The following is a 15365-nucleotide window of genomic DNA, read 5'->3' on the forward strand; positions in this document are numbered from 1 at the left end:
CTTTTGCTATTGATTTCCTGCCTTCGGGTCCTTTGGCTTGTTGTTGGCATTCTCCCTGTTGTTTTCTATCTCTGCTTGAGATGGAAAGCTGGAATATCTATTAAGCCAGATGGTGACTAATTAAAGATAGATAGATGATAGATAGATAGATAGATAGATAGATAGATAGATAGATAGATAGATAGATAGATAGATAGATGATAGATAGATAGTGATAGATAGATAGTGATAGATAGATAGATAGATAGATAGATAGATAGATAGATAGATAGATAGACGATAGATGGATGATAGATAGATAGATAGATAGATAGATAGATAGATAGATAGATGATAGATAGATGATAGATAGATAGATAGATAGATAGATAGATAGATGATAGATAGATAGATAGATAGATAGAAAGATAGATAGATAGATAGATAGATAGATAGATAGAAATATAGAAATAGATAGGTGAAGATAGATAGATATAGATGATTGATAGATATGATAGATATGAGATCATATACGTGTGTGTATATATATATATATATATATATATATATATATATATATATATATATATACAGATAAATAGATAGAGATGAGATAGAGATAGATGTGATAGAGAGATAGATTGATATGATAAATATGTATGCATGTGTATATATATTGCATACAATACACACACATATACAGTATATAATATATATAGAGAGATATTAAATATATATGATTGATAGATATGAGATATAGATATGATAGAAAGGTAGATAGATTGATAGATATGATAAATATGTATGTGTATATTGCATATATATATATATATATATATATATATATATATATATATAGTACATATATTATATTTATATATACGAGAGAGAGAGAGAGAGGATTGATAGATATGAAATATATATAGATATGAAATATTGACTCTAGAAAGAGTGCAGAAAGAGAAAGAAGGAGAGGGTAGGAAGGGGAAGAGGAAGAGTAGGGGAGAGGTAAGAGAAGAAGGAAGGAGAAGGAGAGGAGGAAGGAAGTAGAGAAGGGAGGGAAGAAGGAAGGGAAAGGAGAGGAGGGTGGAAGGGAGAGAAAGAAGGAGAGAGGATAGGAAGAGGAGAGGAGAGGGAAGGGAAGAAGAAAGAGGCAAGGAGAGGAGGGTGGAAGGGGGAGAAAGAAGGAGAGAGAATAGGAAGGGGAAGAGTAGGAGAAAGGTAAGGGAAGAAAAGGGAAAGGAGGAGAAAGGAAGGAAGTAGAGAAGGGAGGGAGGGAAAAAAGAAAGGGAAAATAAGGTGTTATTACAACAGATGGAAGGGATGGTAAATTAAGCAACCCAAACTGTATATTATAACCTATTAAATGGAATAACAAATGTATAAGAATGACAAATGTAAAGAAGAAGAACAATTACTGTCGGTGAATGTATACTTAAAATGGTATGCAAGAGAATGAAAAATAAAATAAAAATTGGGGGGAAAAGATGTATGGAATTAATAGGAGTCGATGAAAAATATGTAAAAATGGACACATATATAGATATAGATATATAAAGGTATACGTGTACGGATAAAAGTAGAATAACGGATATTTAAAGATGTAGAAACGTTGCAAAAATGAGTTGAATGTTTATTTAAAAAAAATTAAAATAACATTTGGATTGGCAGCCTAATTAAATAAGCCCGAAGTGAAGAAAGGGAGAGAATAACTAATGATTCTTTTCGGCATCGAGTTAATCAGCTTCATTGCAGCCGCAGCTTGCTTTGTGTCTTTCCTGCAGACAATGTTCTTTCACTTGTCACTTTTAATCAGCTGGGCTGGCTATGCAATGTTTGCCGGAAGCTTGCACAACTTATTTCAGAATCCAGTTCGATGCCCTGAGAAGTTTTGGACTCTGGTTGACTTTTAGTCCATTAATGACACGTCTCTTGCCCTAGTTAGGAGAGAGTTTATTTGGTAGAGTTCGGATCTCGGCTTCCCCAAAAAGCACGCAGCAGAGTCCCGGTCCTGACAAAACCCCTTTTATTAAATGAATGTGAATTCCTCTCATTCCCATTCATCCAAGACCTGGCAAACAGTCTTTCAAAGGAGTATTTATGACCACAGACCTTATCTAGGGTGGAAAACTGCCCTGTAAATATTTCCCAAATGAGGCGCTGTGCAAATGGATGGTTAACTTGGGTGTCTCTTCGTCTCCGCAGAAGCTGGAAGCCAAATCTCTCATCAAGCTGAACTTTGCCAAAAACCAAGACGGTGAGTCGGCCCAATGTGTGACAAAGTGAATATGACCACGGTACAGACCACCCGGAGGCCTCGAGGACCCTGGGAACAGATGATTCTGCTGCTTTTTGTCACAACGAGTCATTCATCCCCGTAAAATCAGATCTCCCAACCGGGAGAGGCCCATCCCCCCCCCGTTCCAATCATGGAAATTCAAGTCGTCCTGTTCTTACGACCACCTAAAAATTGCTGTTGCACAGCGAGATAGCTGTGAAGTGGGTTTTTGCTCCATTTTGCAACCTTTCCTGCCGCTGTTGTTAAGCGAATCGCAGCCTCCTAGTGAGTGGCTTAGAGCCAATCACTAGGAGGCTGTGAGTTCTAGTCCTGCCTTAGGCATGAAACCTGACTGGGTGACTTTGGGCCAATCGCTAAATGGCTGTGAGTTCTAGTCCCACTTAGGCATGAAACCCGACTGGGTGACCTAGAGCCAATCACCAGGAGCCTGTGAGCTCTAGTCCCGCCTTAAGCATGAAACCCGACTGGGTGACCTTGGGCCAATCACTAGGAAGTTGTGAGTTCTAGTCCCGCCTTAAGCATGAAACCCGACTGGGTGACCTAGAGCCAATCACCAGGAGGCTGTGAGTTCTAATCCTGCCTTAGGCATGAAAGCCGATTGGGTGACTTTGGGCCAATCACTAGGAGCCTGTGAGTTCTAGTCTCGTCTTAAGCATGAAACCCAACTGGGTGGCCTTGGGCCAATCTCTGGGAAGCTGTGAGTTCTAGTCCTGTCCGTGGTTCATTTCTCTCTCCTTTTCCTTCTTTTCACTTAGGGAAATACCACTGCCCGGTGCTTTTCACAGTCTTCACCAATAACTCCCACATCGTGGCCATCAAGACCACCGGCAACGTCTTTGGTTTTGAGGTGAGCACCTTCACGGCTGACGTGCACACCTAGTCCTCGCCTTACGACCAGCATTTCCACTGCTTAAGCAAGGCAGTTGCTAAATGAGTCGCACTCACTTAACGTTTCATCTCGGGTTTGAAAAGATAACTGGAGAAAAATGACACAGTGGTTCTTGACCCTCCATTGATTCCCTGTTTCTTTCTTTCTTTCTTTTTGCAAGGCGGTTGAGCAGCTGAATATAAAAACCAAGAGCTTTAAAGATCTGTTGAGCGATGAGCCGTTTTCCAGGCCAGATATTATTACCTTGCAGGTAAGGCTCAAAGAGGATAAGATGGCTTTTGGCTTGGCATTCTCTTTCCAATTTCTTTAGTTTCCCTTCCTTTCCCACTCTCTCTTCTCTTCTCTCTCCCTTCCCCTCCTTCCTTCTTTCTTCTCCCCTCTCTCTCGTCCTCTCTCTTCTCTTTGCTCTCTCTCTCCTTCTCCCTCCCTTTCCCATTCTCTCTCTTCTCTCTCCCTTCCCCCCCTTCCTTCTTTCTTCTCCTCTCTCCTCTCCTCTTTGCTCTCTCTTTCCTTCTCACTCCCTCCTTTTCTCATTCTCTCTCTCTTCTCTTATCTCTCTTTCCCTTCCCTCTTCTCCTGTCTTCTCTTTGCTTTCTGTCTCCCTCTCTTTCCCATTCTCTCTCTCTTCTCTCTCCCTTCCCCTCCTTCCTTCTTTCTTCTCCTCTCTCTCTTCGCCTCTCTCATCTTTTTGCTCTCTCTCCTTCTTTCTCCCTCCCTTTCCCATTCTCTTTCTCTTCCTCCCCCTCTCTCTCCTTCTTTCTTTCTCTTCTCCTCTCTCCTCTGTCTTTCATCTCTTCCTTGTCCTCTCTCTTCTCTTTGCTCTCTCTCCTCTCCTCTCTCTCTTCCTTTTCACTTCTCTCACTCACTCTCTTTTGCCTCCCTCCCTCCATCTCTGTCTCTTCTCCCCTCCCCCCTCCTACTCCCCTCTTGACTTTGGTTTTACTGCCAGCCATAAAACTAAAGATTTATTTACCAGCGAGAGCAAACAATTTCAGGGCTGAGTGAAAGGCGTAATTATGTCACTCAATGAGAGATGGGGCAGTCAGTTTCCCTCTCTGTCTCTCTCTCTCTCTCTCTCAAGCCGAGTTTGCCTGCCAATGGAATATTATTGGAAGAAGCTTTCTTATCTCAAGACACAATGCCACATTCATCTCTCCCGTTCTGCCACTTGCGCGCCAACTGACGTCTTCTCCTCCTCCTCCTCCCTTCGACCATTCTCTCGGCTTTCCCTTTGGATTTTGGCCATGGGGCGTTCATCCCTTGCCCACTGTGCTGGATTTTTATTTATGCATTCGGCAGCGGCGGAGGGGGGGGGGGAAACCTGCTCTGGAAGCTGTCCACTTCACATTTCATCACTCTCCAAAGAGACGGTGCCAGAACGAAACAAAGCTTTTTATCCGATCTGCCCTGGTGGCTTCTCCTCCCCCCCCCCCCACCCCAAAATAAAATTGTGAAAGGGATCAGATGCTCCCCTCCCCTCCGAATTGTGCTCAAAAACTACTGATCATCTGTTTCCATTTATTTCATCTAGGATCCCACCAACGTGGACAAATTTAACGTCTCCAGCTTTTTCCACGTGAAGAACAATTTGAAAGTCACCGACCCGGGTAAGGAGAACAGAGGAGAAAGGCAGGTAGTCCTCAACTTACGACCGCAATTGGGCCCCAAACGTTTGTGACGAGAGCTTTTGTTCCATTTGGCCACCTTTCTTACCACACTAGTTAAATGGATCGCAATATTCCATTTCACCGGGAAAACCACATTTTCTTAGCTTAAATGTAATTATACTCCCATCAACAACAAGTCAGGAAAAAACAACTCAACCCAAAACATCCTTTGACATGTACAGCTTGTCCTCAAGTTACATCCATAACTCAGTTCTTAAATAAGAACTCGGGACAACATAATAAACAAGAGGTTTTGACCATTTAGATCAGTGATTACGGAGAGTCTCAGCCATCCAGGTTATGGTTGTTTCTGTTTTTTTTCTTCTTTGAAGACGTTTTGCTTCTCATCCAAGAAGCTTCTTCAGCTCTGACTGGATGGTAGGGAATGGAAGGATTGATACTCCTTGAAGTATAAAGTATGAAGGAGCATTAAATCCTTCCCTTCCCCACCGTCCAGTCCCAGCTGAAGAAGCTTTGTGGATGAGAAGGAAAATGTCTCCAAGGAAAAACCAGAAAATCTAGTTGCCTCTTGAAAAAGCATCTTTGGGACATTTAGATTAGTGTTTCGCCCGCTGAGAATTCTTGGGCTTGAAATCCATAACAAAATTTTGGAAGTCTGACCATCTTAAAACACGCTAGCTGGGGAATTCTGGGAGTTGAATTCCACCCATCTTAAATAATTCTGACTGGGGAATTCTGGGAGCTGAATTCCACCCATCTTAAATAATTCTGACTGGGGAATTCTGGGAGTTGAATTCCACCCATCTTAAATAATTCTGACTGGGGAATTCTGGGAGCTGAATTCCACCCATCTTAAATAATTCTGACTGGGGAATTCTGGGAGTTGAATTCCACCCATCTTAAATAATTCTGACTGGGGAATTCTGGGAGCTGAATTCCACCCATCTTAAAACACGCTAGCTGAGGAATTCTGGGAGTTGAATTCCACCCATCTTAAAGCACGCTGGCTGGTGAATTCTGAGAGTTTAATCTACCCATTTTAAGCTACCCACGCTAGCTGGGGAATTCTGGGAGTTGAAGTCTCCGCCTCTTTAAGCTGCCACATTTGAGTAACACGGCTTTGGATGCTGATTAGCTTCAGGGCCCTCCCGTATTTCACCCCTGCCCTGTTCCATCTTTAGCAGAGCCCAGAAACCGGCCTGGCCCTCACCAGTTTCCCCAGTTTAGCCAGGCCGCGGCTGACCTGTTCACGATCTTTTGCAGATGACGAAAAAGCCAGGTCAGACCCCTCCTATTACCTGAAAAATGCCAACATCGAGACCAAAGAGACTCTGTCGGAGTTATACAAAGAATACAAAGGGGACAACATTCTGGCAGCCACCATGAAAGAGCCGGAGAAGAAGAAAACGGACAGGCTGAACGCGGTGAGTTGCTCGGTCCTTGGCTGTCATTTTTCGCACAGACAGCCTCTCCTGGAAGCCTCTTCCACGATGCATACGCACATCCTTCCCTCTTTTTCAATGCAAGCGGCCCTCCGCTTACGACCCCAATGGAACTCAAAACCTACCGTATATTTTGGAGTATAAGACGCACCTTCCCCCCAAAAAAGAGGGCGAGAATCTGGGCGCGTCTTATACACTGAATACAGCATTTTTGGCATCCGAAACCCCGCCCCCTCCACAAAAATGGACGTGCAAAGACTTTGGGAGGCTTGTAGAGTGATCCTGGGGGCTGCTGGGCAGGGGAAAAACGAGCAATGGGCCGTTTTTGCTCCCCTCCTGTCCCCAGGAGCACTCTACAAGCCACTCAAAGCCTCTGCATGCCCCCCCCTTTTTTTTTTTCTTTTTGCAAAAAACGAGGCGTGCAGAGGGTGGCACTTTCTGGTTTTAGGCCTAGCACAAAACGGTCATTTAATGGGGACTTTTTTTCTAATTGGCCACCACAGTCCTGGCCTCATTGGGAAACAGAAGGCCTGAAAACAGCTGCTTCCGATATTTGAGGGGCTGTCACAAATAACCACAAGTCCATCCCACGGTCCAATCTCCCACTGCCATGAAGACAGATTCCTCCCATCCAGTTTCGGTCAGGTGCAGAAGTGCAGAGACAAAGGATGACCTTGGTTTTCTAGAAAGAATTTTGTTTTGACCACATAGCGTCTAACTCCATGCAATCCCCCCTCCCATTTTCCCACAATAGAAAATGCACAGTAGAATAATAGAAAGTGTGGCAGGCCAAAGACACCCCCTCCCCCCCAAAAATGACTGCAGGCCTGACACAAGGAACACCTGTACTGCAAATATTGTCCCCCTGATGTCCTCGTCGGTTGTTGTTTTGACAGGCTCACTATTCCACTGGTAGAGTCAGCGCTTCGTTCACATCCACAGCCATGGCGCCTGAGACGACCCACGAAGCAGGTAAAATGGACGTCCAGAGGCAGCTTTTGTTCCTCTAATTAAATTGTTCTCACTGTCAGGAAAGTTCTCTTTAGTTCCAGGTTGCTTCTCTCCTTGATTAGTTTCCACCCATTGCTTCTTATCCTGCCTTCAGGTGCTTTGGAGAATAGCTTGACTCCCTCTTCCTTGTGGCAGCCCTTCAAATACTACAATATTGCTATCAGAATAACAGAATAGAATAACAGATTTGGAAGGGACCTTGGAGGTCATCTAGTCCAACCCCCTGCCTAGGCAGGAAACCCTATACCGTTTCAGACAGATGACTATGCAACATCTTCTTAAAGACTTCCAGTGTTGGGGCATTCACAACTTCTGGAGGCAACTTCTGTTCCACTGATTAATTGTTCTCACTGTCAGGAAATTCCTCCTCAGTTCTAAGTTGCTTCTCTCCTTGATTAGTTTCCACCCATTGCTTCTTGTTCTGCCCTCAGGTGCCTTGGAGAATAGTTTGACTCCCTCTTCTTTGGGGCAACCCCTGAGATATTGGAAGACTGCTATCATGTCACCCTTGATCCTTCTTTTCATTAAACTTTCCTCTTTCCCCGAAAATAAGACCTCCCCGGATAATAAGCCCAATCAGGCTTTTGAGCACATGCCCTGAAATAAGCCCTCCCCGAAAACATTGCTTCTCTCAATGTTGAGCAGTTTTTCCCTAACGTTAATTCTGAAATCTGCCTTTTTGTACTTTTAATTCCACAAGTTTGCACTCTGGGAAGGTTGAAATCAGATGAATCCGAAACTTCTACAATCTTGGAGCCGGCTGATTTGTAAACTTCATAAACCATTTTTATAATAATAATAATAATAATAATAATAATAATAATAATAATAATAATAATAATAATAATAATAATAATAATAATAATAATAATAATAATAATAATAATAATAATAATAATAATAATAATAATAATAATAATAATAATAATAATAATAATAATACCCTGTTTCCCTGAAAATAAGACTTCCCCGGATAATAAGCCCATAATAATCGGGCTTTAGAGCGCATGCACTAAAATAAGCCCTCCCCAAAAATATTGCCACACAGCAGCAGCCGTGAGGTGACCACGCTCGCCGCCCCCTGTGCCTCAAAAATAATAAGACCTCCCCAAAAATAAGGCACAAGCGCTTATATCGGTGAGTCAAAAGAAAATAAGACCTTGTCTTATTTTCGCGGAAACAACGGTAGATATACCGATGCTAAGTGGCAAGACTCTTAGTTCAGTGCAAAGGGTGTGCTACCCATTAAACCAGCCTTAAGAGAGGGGGGGAGGCGGATGGTTTAGAAGTCGGAAACGTAAATAAACACAAATGCATAACTTGAGACCCTGTGACTTCTGTGAACAGCTGCCTTTGATGACGACGTGGTACGGTACCGATTTGTCAAGAAGAAAGGTTACGTCCGGCTGCACACTAACAAAGGAGACCTCAACCTGGAGCTTCACTGCGACATGGTAAGGAGTTAGCCGGCTCGTTACGGTTGGGGGCCAAGTCTTCAAAGGGTCCTTCAAGATGGATCGTCCTATAAATAGCAACATCCCTTAGACTTATATGCCACTTCACGGTGCTCTCCAGCCCTCTCTAAGCGGTTGACAGAGTCATCCACTTGACCCCCGACAATCTGGGTCCTCATTTGACCCACCTCGAAGGAGGGAAGGCTGAGTCAACCTTGAGCCGGTCAGGATTGAACTGCTGGCAGTGGGCAGAGTTAGCTTGCAATACTGCATTCTAACCAGGGTGCAGGATGGATGGATGGATGGATGGATGGATGGAACGATGGGTGGATGGAACGATGGGTGGATGGATGGATGGATGGATGGAAGGAAGGAAGGAAGGAAGGAAGGAAGGAAGGAAGGAAGGAAGGAAGGAAGGAAGGAAGGAACAGCAATAGCAATAGCAATAGCAATAATCCTTAAACTTATATACCTGTGAAGCGATATATAAGTGCTATTGCTATACCACTTTACAGCCCTCTCTAAGCGGTTTACAGAGTCAGCCTATTGCGCCCAACAATCTGGGTCCTCATTTTACCCACCTCGGGAAGGCTGAGTCAATCTTGAGCTGGTCAGGATTGAACTGCTGGCAGCGGGCAGTGAGTTAGCCTGCAATATTGCTTTCTAACCACAAGGAAGGAAAGAAGGGAGAGGGAGTAAGGAGAGGAAAGGAAGAGCAATAGCAATAGCACTTAGATTTATATGCCGCTTCACAGTGCTTTCCAGCCCCCTCTAAGTGGTTTACAGAGTCAGCCCCCAACAATCTGGGTCCTCATTTTACCCACCTCGGAAGGACGGAAGGCTGAGTCAACCTTGAGCCGGTCAGGATCGAACTGCTGGCAGCCGCAGAGTCAGCCTGCAAATTCTGCATTCGAACCACTATGACGATATGACTGTAATTTTGTTGCTTGTATCCTTACGATTTATATTGATTATTTCCTCGTATGATTTGATTGCTTATTTGTACCCTATGACTATCATTAAGTGCTATACCTTACAATTCGTGACAAATGTATCTTGTCTTTTTATGTACAGTGACAGCATCTGCACCAAAGACAAATTCCTTGTGTGTCCAATCACACTTGGCCAATAAAGAATTCTATTCTATTCTAATTTCTATTCTTTTTACATTCTATTGTTCTATTCTATTCTGTTCCATTCCATTATGCTATTCTATTCTATTCTTTTTAAATTCTATTGTGTTCTATTTTCTTCTCTTCTATTCTTTTTACATTCTATTGTTCTGTTCTATTCTATTCCATTCCATTATGCTATTCTATTCTATTTTCTTCTCTTCTATTCTTTTTACATTCTTTTCTGTTCTGTTCTATTCTCCTTCCTTCTTTCCCTACCCTGCTCTACTCTACTCTATTCTATTCTTTGACCCATAGTGAACGGGTCGAAGCCACGAGCCAAATCAGATTTTGAGCTCCCGAGAGCTCAAAGCCGAAAATTCCAAAATCTGGAATGGTTCTGTTTTTTAAGTGGCGAAATGGGAGGAAAAATAGAAAGGAAGGAATGGATTTCTCTTTCCAAGGGAGTTTTCAGCTGGTTTCTCTCTCCTCCCCCCCCCTTCTTATCCTTCCTTTCAGGAATGTTGCTAAGGCAACCTGAGCTCGCTTGCCAGAACATTACACGCAGTGGCCATGGGAACAAGCGCTCTCTCTCTCTCTCTTTCTCTCTCTCTCTCTCCATGCGTGTGGAAAGAAAGAGCGAGCGAGCGCATGTGTGTATAAATATAAATAAAATCAGAGGAAAATCATTTGCAGCCCACGGAGTGTTTGTGAAAGAGGCCTGTTGTCTCTTTTTTCCCACTGTTGGATATATTCATTATTCCTTTGCCGAGTGCTTAAAATTTCCCTTGAAGGGAAACTCATTTTGGCAGAGAGTTCTCGACTTACGAAGGTTCGTTTAGGGACCGCTGGAAGTTAGGACAGCACCCACACCGTCATAAACAATGAGTCGGTCGCCAAAGGTCCGACATTTGATCACATGGCCATGGAAATAGCGGCAACCGTCGTGATAACTTGGTTCATAAATCACTTTTTTTTTCCGTTATGTTACACCTTCGAACGGACATTAAAACTATTGTAAGTCAAAGACTATCTATAATCTCAGCCACGGCTAATTTATTTTATTTATTTATTTATGATTTATTGGTTAAAATTAATTGCAGGTGGTCCTCGGGTTACGACCGCCGTTGAGCCCCCCCCCCCAAAAAAATAAGTTGCTAAGTGAAACGTTCATTAAGTTCGGTTCGCCCCGTTTTACGGCCTTCCCCGCCACCGTTGCTAAGTGAATTGTTGCATTGGTTAAAAGTTAGTTAACACGGTGGCTCAGCGAACCTAGATTCCCGACGGACTTTGCGTGTCGTAAAATCGGATCTCGCGAACCCACTGTCGTAAGTTTGAACCAGTTGCCACGTGTGCGCATTTTTTTGGGGTCATGTGACCATGGGATGGCTGTAACGGACGTGAGTGTGAAAAATGGTCGCAAGTCCCTTTTTTTTTTTCAGTGACGTAACTTTAAACTGTCACTAAATGAACTGTTGTAAGTCGGGGACTGCCTGTATCTCACCGCGGGGCTCCTCTAGGTGGCTGAAGTCCATGAAAAGGAAGAAATGAACAGAACGAGACTCTGTTGTTTCTCTGTGTCATATAATATATGTGATCATATGCCGATTTTTATTTATTTCTTTATCTTGTCATGTTTAGAATAGAATAGAACAGAACAGAATTCTTTATTGGCCAAGTGTGATTGGACACACAAGGAATTTGTCTTTGTTGCATATGCTCTCAGTGTACATAAAAAAGACAAGATACATTTGTCACGGATCATAAAGTAGAACACTTAATGATAGTCATAGTGTCAGGCCTGCAGCCATCTTTTCTTTTGGATCTCTGGCCTGCCATACTTTCTCTTATTCTACTATGCCTTTTTCTAATGTGGGGAAATGGGAGGGGGGATTGTACGGAGTGAGATGCTATGTAGCCATAACAACGTTCTTTCTAGAAAGCCAAGGTCATCCTTTGTCTCTGCACTTCTGCACCTGGCCGGAACTGGAGGGGTGGAACTACCAGCGTGGCAGTGGGAGATTGGACCGTGGGATGGACTGGTGGGTGTGGGAGGCAAGATCTTGGAACTTTCAACTGGGTGGGGAAAACCGGGAAGCTTTCAGATTCGGCTTTTCCCAGATGTGCCAACATGGCTCTCGTCATAAATTGGAACTTTGAGCAATACTTTGTCTTGGACTCTGATTTAATTTTGGATCCTATTTGGAACATAGGGTACAAATAAGCAATCAGGAAACAATATCAATATAAATCGTAAGGATACAAACAACAAACTTACAGTCCTGCAGTCATAAGTGGGAGGAAATGGGTGGTAGGAGCGATGAGAAGACTAAGAGTAAGAGTAATGCAGCCTTAGTGAATAGTTTGACAATGTTGAGGGAATTATTTGTTTAGCAGAGTGATGGCATTCGGGGGGAAAACTGTCCTTGTGTCTAGTTGGCTTGGTGTGCAGTGCTCCATAGCGTCGTTTTGAGAGTAGGAATTGAAACAATTTATGTCCAGGATGCGAGGGGTCTGTAAATATTTTCCCAGCTCTCTTTTCGACTCGTGCAATATACTGTTCCTCAACGGAAGGCAGGTTGGAATAATAGATAGAGAGAGAGAGAGAGACAGAGAGAGAGAGAGAGAGAGAGATGGGAGAGAATAAGAGAGAGAGAGAGAGAGAGAGAGAGAGAGAGAGAGAGAGAGAGAGAGAGAGAGAGAGAGAGATGGGAGAGAATAATAGAGAGAGAGAGAGAGAGAGAGAGAGAGAGAGAGAGAGAGAGAGATGGGAGAGAATGATAGATAGATAGATAGATAGATAGATAGATAGATAGATAGATAGATAGATGATAGATAGATAGATAGATAGATAGATAGATAGATAGATAGATAGATAGTGTCATTTTGAGGGTAGGAGTTGAAACAATTGATGTTCAGGATCTGAGGGGTCTGTAGATATTTTCACAGCCCTCTTTTTGACTCATGCAGTGTGCAGGTCCTCCATGGAAGGCCGGTTGGTAGTCGTTGTTTCTTTCTGCAGTTCTGATTCTCCTCTGAAGTCTGTGTCTGTCTTGTTGGGATGCAGAGCCAAACCAGACAGTTATGTAGTCTATATTGGAGGCGCCCCCCCCCTTTTTAAAGCTGTAAGCTACGAAATTTCGTTTTAATGTATGCCAATTAGTGTACATTCAAAGTGACAGATTATTCTAAGTGTGAACAAAAGTACAGAAGTACAGAACAATGAAGCAAGCAAGGAAAAAAGGAAAACGGTGAGAACCTATCCGATACGATAACACAAGACAGGCTGAGAACAAGAGTTTTGCTGTGGTTCACACCCCCAAATGGCTTTCCTGGGTAAAAACAAACTCGATTTCATTCTAAGCAGCTTATGCGTGTGTGTTTTTTCCCCCTCTTTCCCAGACCCCTAAAACCTGCGAAAACTTCATTAAACTCTGCAAGAAGAACTACTACGACGGGACCATATTTCACCGATCGATTCGTAATTTCGTGGTGAGTATCGAACCCGGGAGGCCAAAGGTAGATACAGATGAACAGAGTTGGAAGGGACCTTGTAGGTCATCTAGTCCAACCCTCTCGCCCAAGCAGGAGACCCTACCCCATTTCTGACAGATGGCAATCCGGTCTCTTATTGAAAGCTCCAGGGATGAAGTTTCCACAACTTCTTTGGTTGATTATGGCTGGGCCCCGGTTAAAGGAGGAGGAAATTAAAAAAATGGTGGTTTTCATTTCTCCAGTGGGCTGATAAAAAATAACACCTTATGATTCTTGATGAATGTATTTTATTCTCCTTATGTACCATCTGCATCTGCACCAAAGACAAAATTCCTTGTGTGTCCAATCACACTTGGCAGATAAAGAATTCTATTCTATTCCTTCTTTCCTAATTTCAGTCTGTTCTGTTCTAATTCATTCTGTTCTATTCTACTCTATATCCCTATTCTATTTTTCTATTCTATTCTATATCCTTATTCTATTCTACTTTCCCAATTTCAGTCTGTTCTGTTCTGATTCTGTTCCGTTCTATTCTATATCCCTATTCTATTCAATTCTATTATTTTCATATTTTTAATCTATTCAATTCATCTTCTGTTCTATTCAATTCATCTTCTGTTCTATTCATCTTCTGTTCCATTCTGTTGTGTTCTATTCTATTCTTTCCTTTCCTATTCTATTCTATTCTATTCTATTCTCCCTCCTTATCTATTCTGTTCTATTATTTTCATATTTCTATTCTATTCAATTCATCTTTTGTTCTATTCATCTTCTGTTCTGTTCTGTTCTATTCTTTCCTATTCTATTCTATTCTATTCTCCTTCCTTATCTATTCTGTTCTATTCTATTCTGCTCTATTCTATATTCTATTCTATTCTCCTTCGCTCTCTATTCTATTCCATTCCATTCATTTTCTATTCTATTCTAACATCTTGAATGATCTCAGCAATAAATTCCCCCCACCCCATTTTACATCATCTTTATCTTTTGATTGTCTAGATTCAAGGCGGAGACCCAACTGGGACTGGAACAGGTAAAGACTCTCAAATTTTCTTTCTCTTCTTTCTGGCAAAGCAAATTGACCCAAACAGCACTTTTGCTGGCCCAAGAGGGCATCCAGACTGAGAGCCAGCCAGGAACTGGGCGGCAGGTTTCTTCCCCAAATCCAGACATGAAATAAATCCTTATGAGGGCTAAACTCCCCCCCTCCAACCGATTCTGGATGCAGCCCTCACTTTGAGACTTTGAAGGAACAGATGGGCAGGGAGAAAGCGAGGGCACACGGCTGCATTTAGATCTGTCTGTGTGACTGCGAGGGGGCAGGAGGCGTGGGAGGACGGGAGGGTCCGCTTTCCCTGGAGGATTTTTTTTTAAAAAAGGAAGGTGAGCATTTTTGCTTACTTGCTTTCTCTGTGCCTGGAGTTGCATTTAAAATATGTGTAGAGGCAGTTCTCGACTTAGGACCACAATTGAGGCATGTCTGTTGCTGAGCAAGAAAGTCATTAAGTGAGTCTTGCCCCATTTCACAATCTTTCCTATGCTCTTCTCTTCTCTTCTTATTCATTCTATTCTATTCCATTCATTTTCTCTTCTCTTCTATCTTCTATTCTGTTCCTTTCCCTCCTATTCTCTCCTATTCTATTCTTATTCATTCTATTCTATTCCATTCATTTTATCTTCTATTCTATTCTATCTTCTATTCTGTTCTCTCCTATTCTATTCTTATTTATTCTATTCTGTTCCATTCTATTCATTTTCTATTCTATTCTATTAATTATTATATCCTATTCTAATTATTCTATTACATTCTATTATTATTCTATTCATTTTCTATTCTATTCTATATTCTAATTCTCTTCTATTCTATTCTTATTCATTCTATTCTATTCCATTCATTTTCTATTCTGTTCAACTATCTTCTATTCTGTTCTTTTCCCTCCTATTCTCTTCTCTTCTCTCCTCTCCTAATCTATTCTTATTCATTCTATTCTATTTATTTTCTATTCTATTTCATTCATTTTCTATTCTGTTCTGTTCTATCTTCTATTCTTTTCTC

At 42.2% G+C, this 15365-nt stretch overlaps 1 protein-coding gene across 2 annotated transcripts in view; it reads left to right on the top strand.

The window, feature by feature from the left end:
- The window catches only part of PPIL2 (peptidylprolyl isomerase like 2), a 36393-nt gene that overhangs the window by 10214 nt on the left and 10814 nt on the right, over positions 1–15365 (top strand). For both annotated transcript variants that reach the window (XR_014176486.1, XM_081966926.1), the window contains exons 6-14: positions 2185–2236; positions 3034–3125; positions 3328–3417; positions 4699–4774; positions 6059–6219; positions 7134–7209; positions 8596–8702; positions 13217–13306; positions 14309–14342. Coding sequence is in view for 1 of the 2 variants with exons in the window: in XM_081966926.1 (XP_081823052.1) it covers positions 2185–2236; positions 3034–3125; positions 3328–3417; positions 4699–4774; positions 6059–6219; positions 7134–7209; positions 8596–8702; positions 13217–13306; positions 14309–14342 (778 nt within the window). In the remaining variant the exon portion in view is untranslated. The remainder of the gene's footprint in view (positions 1–2184; positions 2237–3033; positions 3126–3327; positions 3418–4698; positions 4775–6058; positions 6220–7133; positions 7210–8595; positions 8703–13216; positions 13307–14308; positions 14343–15365) is intronic.

Source organism: Natrix helvetica (genome assembly GCF_964273705.1).
Source record: "Natrix helvetica genome assembly, chromosome: 14".
In the NCBI taxonomy this organism is placed as follows: Eukaryota; Metazoa; Chordata; class Lepidosauria; order Squamata; family Natricidae; genus Natrix; species Natrix helvetica.